This window comes from Opisthorchis viverrini (assembly GCF_000715545.1).
Source record: "Opisthorchis viverrini unplaced genomic scaffold opera_v5_166, whole genome shotgun sequence".
NCBI lineage: Eukaryota > Metazoa > Platyhelminthes > Trematoda > Opisthorchiida > Opisthorchiidae > Opisthorchis > Opisthorchis viverrini.
This window is the reverse complement of record NW_008751820.1, coordinates 367,378-377,532: the sequence shown is the minus strand read 5'-3', so window position 1 is coordinate 377,532 and position 10,155 is coordinate 367,378. Positions and strand designations below refer to the sequence as shown.

At 45.5% G+C, this 10,155-nt stretch overlaps 1 protein-coding gene across 1 annotated transcript in view; it reads right to left on the bottom strand.

Annotated features, from left to right (window-relative positions):
- Window positions 1-3,811, bottom strand: part of T265_07246 (hypothetical protein) — a gene marked incomplete at both ends in the record, with an annotated part of 5,143 nt that extends 1,332 nt beyond the window's left edge. The window contains one exon of the mRNA XM_009172720.1: window positions 3,749-3,811. Coding sequence (XP_009170984.1) covers window positions 3,749-3,811 — 63 coding nt within the window. The remainder of the gene's footprint in view (window positions 1-3,748) is intronic.
- Between the last annotated feature and the right edge of the window lie 6,344 nt (window positions 3,812-10,155).

The window sequence follows — 10,155 nt, the reverse complement described above, 5'->3', positions numbered from 1 at the left end:
TGAGTGTATATTCGCTAATTTCGTGCAATTTCGGTTTCAGTCAGAACACAAGGTTGACGGAAACTCGGGAACTGCACCTACCTGATGAGCCCCAAGAAGGGCGATACCGTCGTGGGCTGTCGACGGATTTTCAGCAACCTTATGAGTAGTACATTACAAATATAGCATTTCACATAAGTTTAAACCTTCAGTACATGTTGTATATTCCTGGGGCTAGGTCTCTTGAAAACGTTCACTTGATTAAATCAGGCCGACAACTGAGCTAAAGAACACACTATGTTTGAAGACAGGGAAACCTGACGCATTTGGGTCTGACACTGACTGATATCCCGTATTCCACTACATCAAGAAGAGAAGCAACTGAACGGACAAAAATAGTCCGCTCTCGAAGTTTGGAATGCGGCGCGCTGGACCGATATTGTGTTCTCGTGTGCACGCATCTCTCTGGGTGTAACAGGATATCACACTGAATCACGATGCACACAGCGGGGGGGGGGGACAAACTACATGTGGATCAAATTTTGTGCCGACTGCAAATCGATAGGTGCATTTCCAATGTGCCGTTTCGTTTCGCTCGGATTTCATGATACTGTGTGTCACCTCAGCTGCGCAAGTCCCCGCTCATTGACTTCCGTCCACGACAAAATGCCCGGATGACCTATCACCATAGGGACTAATGCGTTGTGGGGTTCGCCATAATTTCAATCGTCTATCCAAACTGCCTCTTTTCGGATCGTGGTGTATCGCCTGAACTCGAGTGCTGTTACGGTCACCAAACTCAGTGCCGTGAAGATCCCAGCGCTAAGTGCACGGCGATCTTAAAAAAAAACATTCTGAGTCTCTAGGGGAACGCCTTCATCAATGGTTCCGGTTCTTGAGGTTCCTCAGTGTGTCCACAACAAAGAGATGATGAAATTAAAAGTTCGGTCGGTACGATCGCCAAACAGAGACAGCTTGGTAAACGTGTGACAACTATCCCTGGGCTCGCAGGGTTAGCGAGTTCAGGATAAAACGATTATCGTACGTCAAAGGCTTTCTAAGGATTAATCTCCAACCTTACTGCACTAAGAGCAGACGTCCCAGCTTGAAGTTTCAAGGAAAGTCAAAAGATGATTCAAACATAACAAGCATACTTTCTAGGGGGCTAAAATTAAGGAAATTCTCAAAGTAGGAAGTTGAAGACCTTCATACTGAATGAGACGTAAGGTTATCCGATGTTTCTTCAGACGATAAAGGTCGGTGAACGGACTTTTTGGGTTCTATTCGTGGTTTTCTACTAACTATCTTTGCTTAGGGGTTTTAATGGAGATAACTTTCAGTGACTTGTGTTAGCAAAGTATACATCGTTCATCCCTACGTCGAATAAAACTGAAACTGTTCAGAATGAAAAGCCCTTGCTACGTGGAGACGCTGCTATGAGTTAGTACGGTGTTGAAGTTTCCACCAACGTTCCAGCGAACGCAAAACTTGTGAACGAACCCGAACAAAGCTGAGCGTAGCTCATGGTAAGCTCTGAAAAACAGAACCCAACCAGAAACCTCGTTTCGAATACTCTAGAGGGGTTAAGTTCGAAAACCCGATGGCGAAACTCGTTTGCACAGCTAAAGGACATTCAAAGCACTGGTTTACACTTTACACGGTAAATATGCTATGAGTGCAGAAACCCTAGGACTGGTCCAGTACCCCGAGGTTTTGTTCAAAACATTGGCTGTCACGTGGAGTTAGGAGTGTTGGTAAGTAATCAGTTGGCTATTGATCTATTCGTCGAACTTGGACTTGAAGGGGTTTTTACCACCAATCAGGAGACACTATAAGTGTGCTCATATAGTGTTCAAAGAGCAGCTTTAAGCTGCAACCTGATTGGCTATTAATAATCGTGTCGACCGAAGTCTTACTGGTACGATCGTGATTTATGTTGCGTTGTGATCCGTATTTTTCACCCTCATCAAAATACCATAAGGTAAGCCACTTAGCTTGCCTCACGTTAGGACATTAGTATCCTAAAATGTGTTGAGCGTGAAATTCACCAAATTATTGTGAAATTTCACAGCGGAAATATTATTACATTCAAGTAATCCACAATATTTTTCAATTGGCATGTCCTCCTGCAAATGAAGCTAATCTACGCTGTGAAGCCGTCGCTTCCAGAAGCATTGTCTATCGTTCCTAGGCATAGGCATCGACGTCATATGGATCTTGCCGTTATTTTTATGTACGCTAAACCCGGTGCATTTTGAGGTGTCCTACATTTATTGTACTACCAGAGGTTGTGAATTCTCTGACTTACCACATGGATCTTAGGTGTGATTTCCATTTTTCACTTAGTAAGTGCGAATAAAACTGTCGTGCTAAATTTGCGTGCCCGAATCAGTTCATTTCCACTCAGTTGAAACAAAGTTTGGGGAACCGGGGCTGACGTTCCAGTGCGTTAGAAGGTTTTCAGGCGGGATCCACGCACGAAAACCGCTTTACCACTCGCAGCTAGCCACTGCTACTGTCAGGATGCCTAGCCCGCGCATGATTGGCCAGAAGAACGTACTTGCAAATCCTGCATCGAGGTGAGCTGTGATTGGCTGGAAGTATGAACCAATAGCAAACCCACCGAATGCCGGTTACCACTGTCGCTGCAAACAAGTTAAATGCGACACAGTGTTTCTGATCTGGTTTTGGGTATTTCATACACGTTTTGCATGTTTGATGTTTCCTTCACCGTAAACACTAGCTTGGAAATTTAAGACAGAGAGCTGAGCCGCTATCATGAAGACCAATTCGTTTCGACCCTGATTTTGTTTTGGTAAATAGCAGTCCTATTTTGTCCAGTGCTTTCCAGTTCTATCGTGAATTCAAGTAGGTAAATCTTTGTTCACCAATAGCTCCGGAATGTCCTGAAAGCCTTTTCAAGCTCCACCACTTCCTAGCCCTTCTTGGACAACATACAGTGAAAACTACTCCGCCATGAACTTGCTGCCCAAATGGGATCCAAACCCGACCGATTATAGAATAAGTACCAACTGCATTTGGCTGGGGTGTTGACTTCACACGTGCTGCTCGTGCCTGGTGAGGCGTGTAAGAGTCTGGTGTTGCTCTGAAATTGGTATGACGTGACTGAACATGATTTCATACTGCGTAACCATCGCCATTTGGCCGGTGCATCGACCATCGAATCCATGTGCTGGCAGTTTCACTGACCTCAGCTCCGTGTAAGTGTCCTTCCTCAGAATACCACGTCACACGAGTTACGAACAGCGGCTTGCAGACGAACTAACCACTAGTAAGTGGGCTAGCAGTTGACGCGCATCAGCCGGGTTATGCAAGAGCATGTGTGGGCGCAGCGCTCTGCTCGGTCCTATGTTATTCATTCGACAAAACAAAGTGAAAATGCAGTAGGGAAACCTTCCTAAGTCACGAACCTTGTAGCTTGACTGATGTGACATATAAAGTTCGGAGTCTGGCTCGTTCCTGATCGGTTCACCGCCAAATTTTCGAAGGGGCCTGTTCTACGTCTGTCCAGTTGGCAGTGAATGTCATGGGACTTTCCATATCAATTGAGGTTTCTCAAGTCCTTTCACACTTCGTTCGCAACTTTAGGAGACAGTACGGGTGCAATGCTACTCGATATAATATACAAATGCGACCGTCTTTCACCACCAAAAGTCAAAGATCCTTTGAAAAGGTTAGATATAAAGGAATATGGTGCTTCGAGTGCAGAGTCAGCAGTCTTCCAATGCCTACAAGGCTGTCAACTTACTGGAGACTCGAAATAAAACGCCTTCCCACGCACAACAACCGCTCTATCCTCCTTTTCTTGCATTACGGATCAAGGGATTTGTGTAGTAAGCCGTTTTGTTTCAATCTTTCGTCATACAATACTAGCCAGTCCGGATTTCCGTAGTCCATCTGACAGTGCTCCCCGATATTTCAGCATAGATTGGCTTCACTTGCAGGATGAAATATCAATACAAGTCGGCAAAATCTGATCGCACCACCATTAATCTCTCAGAGAGAAAGAGAGCAATTCTACAAGTCGAGTGAAACATCCATCTGAGAAAAAAATCGTTCAGCTGTAGCACTCTTTCGGTGCCTAGCTACCACGCCACCCGAAGGTTGCACAAGGGCTGGGATACTGCCAGGTCGCCCGAGCCTGGACAGGGGAAATCGGGTTCGAACCACGGACCTTCCGGTCAGTGAAATCGCGCTCTAACCACTTGGGCCATCTCGCCTCATTCATCTGAGAAGTCGTTGCCCGAGAAGCCAGTCAATACGCGACCACATGATGTGGCGTCCGTGACTAAGGAGGATGAGTGGCATTGTATCCCCCCAAAGTTCGAGCTAATCAGCTGCTCGTGGCCGAACAGTGGCCCCGAGGTCACCGGTTCGAAACTCCCTGGGGTTTCGTGAAACGCACGAGACAATTTTCCGCATCATCCAATAATATTTGCCTATCATCCAAACACCTACTTGTAGTTAACCGATGACACTACCCCCCGTGCCTAGCACACGTGGAGCGAGCATTCTGAAAAGCTAGAACGATTTATGTAAAAGATAACCAGTCCACTGTAACATCCTTTTGGTGCCTAGCTGCCATGCCACGCGAAGGAAGTACGAGTGCTGGGATACTGCCAAATTGCCCAAGCCTAGACAGAGGAAGTCGAGAGGCAGAGGTCGGATTCGAACCACAGACCTTTCGGTCTGAAAATCCGCGCTCTAATCACTTGAACCATCTGGCTCACAACGATTTATGTACTTTAGGATAGCCCAATGGTCGGATCTACTCTCAGAATGCTGACTGCCCCTTGCTGGTCTGACAGTATCCAACTGTCATGATGCCTTCAAGTGCGATGGAAGCCAGGTACGGAAATTATGTTACAAGTGAACGTGCTACTGATCGGCCACTAGAGGGCGAACGGCGCAGTGACCAAATAGCGAACACAGGACTACGGTTTCAGACCTTTGTTAAGAGATAAAGAGAGATTCGACAAATACTCTTATTTGGTGTTGACAGGAGACTTAAGTTAATCCAACTGAATCTCCCGTTTATGGCGGTCCGCTTCAACCGAATGTGTTGGACCAGGCCACTTCATATTTCGGTTGATTCGAGACACCGTTGTTGTCCAGATGTAAACAACTACTCTTCCACAGCCCACCAGCGACTTTATGAGTCTCTGTAACAGGAACCGTCCAGTTGTTGTCTTTTAGTGCATGCATAAACAACTACTCTTCCACAGCCCACCAGCGACTTTATGAGTCTCTGTAACAGGAACCGTCCAGTTGTTGTGTCTTTTCAGTGCATGCATCTCGGAGGAAGCGCAAGCTACGCGCCGCTGATGGTCTCCCACACACAGTAATTCTCAAGTTTACAATGACCCAGCATTCCATCATGAAACAATCGATCGGGAGAATGGACAGTCTATAAGAAGTAAACAAGACAAAATCGATCCACGTGTCGACAGAATGCGACATTGAGTAGAAATTCCTAAATTTGTTGATAATCAGCGAAGCCTTGGGAAAGGTGCTCGACAATACTGGCAAATACACCAGTGTCAGAAACAAGCAAAATAAAACAGACACTTCAAAGACGATCCTGATCGATCCAGGAGAGGATAAGTTTCTCTTCTATGTCACGAACGTTTCTTACAGACGGAGGGTCTGCGGGATCTGGCATCCTAGAAGCAAGGGGAAAACACATGTGGATGTAGAATCAAATAAGCGATTGTTACGGAACGGCTCAGCATAACAGACCAAAACAAATTCTACCCACGTGGCCGTTCCGTATTAACATACCGATCAATACATACAGTTGTTCACAATTTGTGTGTTGAACGCCCTACCAACATCAACCTGGTAAAATACATGTACTGGGTCACTCCGCACAGCCCTAGCTAGATTTTGCATCTCTCTAACTGATGCCCCCGGATTGTTTTTGCTCCCACCGAACTGATTTGTTTCGTTTTTCTTACACTGGACGGTTGGCATCCCCACGATCACACGAAACAGTCGTTCGGCGGCTGGGCTAGACCTCGAGGTAGATTTACACAAACCTAAAACGTACGGGAATTCGGAGACGTTACGTGTACAGCTGCTGTGCCTAAATCCTGTTGGCTATAGCGATTTCACCGTTTCCCAATCACTAGCAAGGCTGGTTATGAGTCGCTCAGCCTGGTAAACCTCATTTCTGATTCATACCGTATTGGCACAACTCGGTAAAAGTGTACGATATGGACCTATCCTGTCAACAGTGTGTCGGAACATCGGTTGAACGGTTTGACAAACTCTGTGGGACCAGTCCACTGAAGTCCTTCAACCTGGTCGGGGCCAGATAAATTGCGGACCTTGAACGAGATTGGAATATACTACACAAAAGAATGTACGCTTTCTAATCAAGACCTCATCTCACCCTACTGCGTGGACACAACGTGAAGAAAAATACAGCCCGATGCAAGTGTACAGAATGAAACTGTGGGTGTTTTCGCGCGTTCGCCATTCGTGGGTCACGCCAATGAGTGCGCGAGTTTTTGTCTTTAAAAGACAATCTGGAAGCTCGGCGTTAGAGCGAAACACTCAAGATGGCCAGGCTTCGTCGACTCAGCTGACCACATCGGGCGTCGCTTCTCTCCCAGAATGAGTAAAATTTGTTCTCACGCTCAGCGATCAAGATAAACACATTTTTGCCGAGTGTACTGCAACGACGTGGCCTCGAATGAACCGGGTGATCCAAATTCTAATGAGGAACGGACTAGGTACATTTTTTTCGCAAATAGTGCGGGTCAGATGTGCACTTCCAGTATTTGTTGTTGAGTAAAAAAAAGCACAGTCTGTGGAATGTTATTACCACATTTATCTGATCAGTTCAAAGATAAGACTCAGATGAATTTGGCCTCATTTAAACCATTGGGATGGTGAAATATGAGCTGATGAGAACTGATTACGTAACGAATGTGACGAAAGAACTTGGTGTCAAGAGACCTTATTCACTCGTGTGTTCCACATGGCCCAACTTACCGTAGATCAAGATGATGTGCGCCTCCGTGTATGATCAAAGCTCGCACGCTGGGAGACAGATCTTCAAGAATCTATGGAATATCACAATAAATGTATGCTGGGAGACAGATCTTCAAGAATCTATGGGGATTAGGTCAACAGGAATATCACAATAAATGTAGCATCACAAGCGGTGATCGATAGCCAATCGGATTCCAAAAAGTTTGCACCGGGAGTCAAACCCGAGGACTGATCTAATCTAGGCCTTTGGCCCGCTCAAACATATGTAAGGATAGTATCACGTGTTCAGTTATATTCTTACTCGACGCCATGGAAGAAAAATAAGTGGGAACAGCTCGAGTCTAAACCGACTTCGGTGTCATAGGTACTCATCGGTGAGGTGGATTTAGTCGCACATCGAAGGTAAGTGAACAGAGATCATGAAAGCCTTTGGAGCGTCACAACAGATGACTGGTTCATTACACCTCGAAGTTCGGAGCTAGTGGTCATACACTCAGCGCTGCTCCCATTCTACTAGGTTTGGGGACTTGAAATCACTTTAGAATACCGCTCAAGCCAAATCCGGGAACCGACCGCGCGGCTAAACATTTGGTTCACAATCGAATTCGGTACAATAGCTTGAAGCGATCAGTGCATTTGACATGAGTTTGAATGAAAGACACCAACTCAGTAACGAACGAACAAATAAACCAATAATCCTGTCAACTACAAAGAAGTTACGCTTTGTAGTAATGCATCAGAATCAAGAGGAGACCTCTAGAGCGTTACCTCAGAGAGACACAACTCGCCAATGGAAAACCAATGAAATGGTCAGTGATGTGGTATCACAGTTGTATGAGCCAGATAAACCAGGTGTTCTCTCGAGTAGGATTGCAGCCTCCCGTCCAGAAACTTGGTGCATCAGAGAGACCGAAACCACCGACCGCAATCCTCGATCGCCAGTCACCTAATTCATTCTGGTCACGTGATGTGTTCAAACTACTAGCCGGGAGGTCGCGGGTTCGAGACTCTTCGGAGTTTGGTGAGATGCGCACTGCTGATGATTCCTAATAAGGATGAAACAGCTGTACAGTGCTTCTCGGCTTTTCAGCATAGATTGGCTTCACTTACAGGACGAAATCTCCACACATAAAATGGCTGGTATCAATTCTTCCCCTTAAAGTGATCGCGATAACCTGCCAGATCATGTTTCTCGCCGGTATGAACATAACCAGACGAAAGTCGAGTTTGCGTGTTGAAAAAGACTTGATTAGACCTTTGCGTTTACCAAGGTTCTCGAAAACGCGTCCGACCAGACACAAAGTGCACTCAGATCTCATCTGCAAAGAACTGACCAGTTGAAGCACGTCATTTGACGTGGTTTATCAGTCTTACGACGATGTTTACTTGCCAGGACCCATGGCCCCCACACCTAATTCGCAAAAAATATGGTTCTTGGCCAAGACCATTTCCGCATTTCAACAGCCCAGTCAAAACTAACCTCGGAACACGTCCAGATTGCCACGCACACATTCATCAGGGAGCCAAAACAGACACACACAATAGAGAGCCCGTCGTCCAATAGAAGCCTTTATCATGGGATCCCATCGAAAGCAATATTTGTCATCTTTGTGACCAGGCGAAAAAGTGCAAAGTTTGAGTTACAGTCCAACTTTTTTTTACCTCTGGCAAAATTTTGTATCGATTAGAGATCAGCAGGCCGATAAAACCACTTACTCCACCGCGCATCCAAGGATCAAGGTCACCGTTTGAAAATACGATATTGCTCGTCCATTTCCATCCTGAATAGAAAATTGGAGAAAGGTCGATTATTCAACTGGTGCAGATATAATGGTGTCTCATAATAGACGCAAAAAACAATACTCATGGTAACCTTCAACACCAATTCAAACATTTATAGTTTTTTATGTGGAAATACGTGCATCATGGAGGTTTACTGTGAACAAACTGGTATTACAAAAGATGTTGAAAGAAACCACCTCTTTCTTCTATAACAAGTTGGAGGCGGTATGAGATGTGAGACACAGCATGTTTAACTTCCTCAAGCCTCGTTCGTGCACACTCCTCTGCCATTCTTGCTCTTAACTCTACCAAATTCATCAATTTATTTTCATGATATACGCGAGCCTTGATCATTCCCCAAAACCAATAATCCAGAGGTATGAGATCGGGTGACCTTGCGGGCCAAAAGTTTGGAAATCCACGAGTAATTACCCTCGTCAGAAAATTGCTCTCAGAGGTAAGTTCTCACTTGGCTTGAGTAGTGGGGTGGAGCGCCATCTTGTTGAAAGACGATCGATGACTTCTTGCGCTGCTTGAGTTGCGGAATAACATGCCTCTGCAGCATATGGAGGTAACTGTCGCCGGAAACCGTAGCATCATCCCTGAAAAAGGGACGCAGGAGACACTTTGAGGAGAATCCCATCCACACACAGAGATGAGGGGAATGGAGATTATGGGTGAGGTACTCGTGAGGAGCTTCATGAGACCATATCACGCAACTGTGCTTGTTGATTATGCCATCCACAGGAATATTTGCTTCATCGCTCCATAAAATGTTGGGAGCGATTTCTTTATTGTCCAGCAGCCAGTTAGCGAAAGTGACAAGTGGCTCCTTGTCTTCTTCTGGGATGTTTTGTGATAAAGTGAAATGATACGGGTATAGATGAAGGTGGCGTCTCATAATACGATGCACACCGGCGCGGGGAAAGCCGGTCAACTGAGACACCTGAGTTATTGACGAAGATGCCATGGTGCTCTGGGACTGGTGCTCTGCATTCCGTACACTGGGCGCTCTTTCGTCATTCAGGGACTTTCTCCCTTCGCCAGGACAATTCAGTACAAATCCAGTGGACTCAAATTTCGCAATCGAGCGTGTAATGTTCGACACGGTGAAAAAATCTTTGATGAGAACATATTTGGTTTTGTAACCATGACGTGCAGCGGTGATGCTTTCACCAAGGGAATAATAGTTTCATAATTTCAATCCGCTTACTGGCATCCATCGTAGACAGAAAAAATGCCAACACTTGTAAACAAAACCTCTTTTATGTGGCTACTAATAATGAAAGATTTCGTTATCCTTCTTCTGATTGGCTACGTTTACTCACCCAATCAAATTTTGCGCCTATTATGAGACACCCTATATATATATAT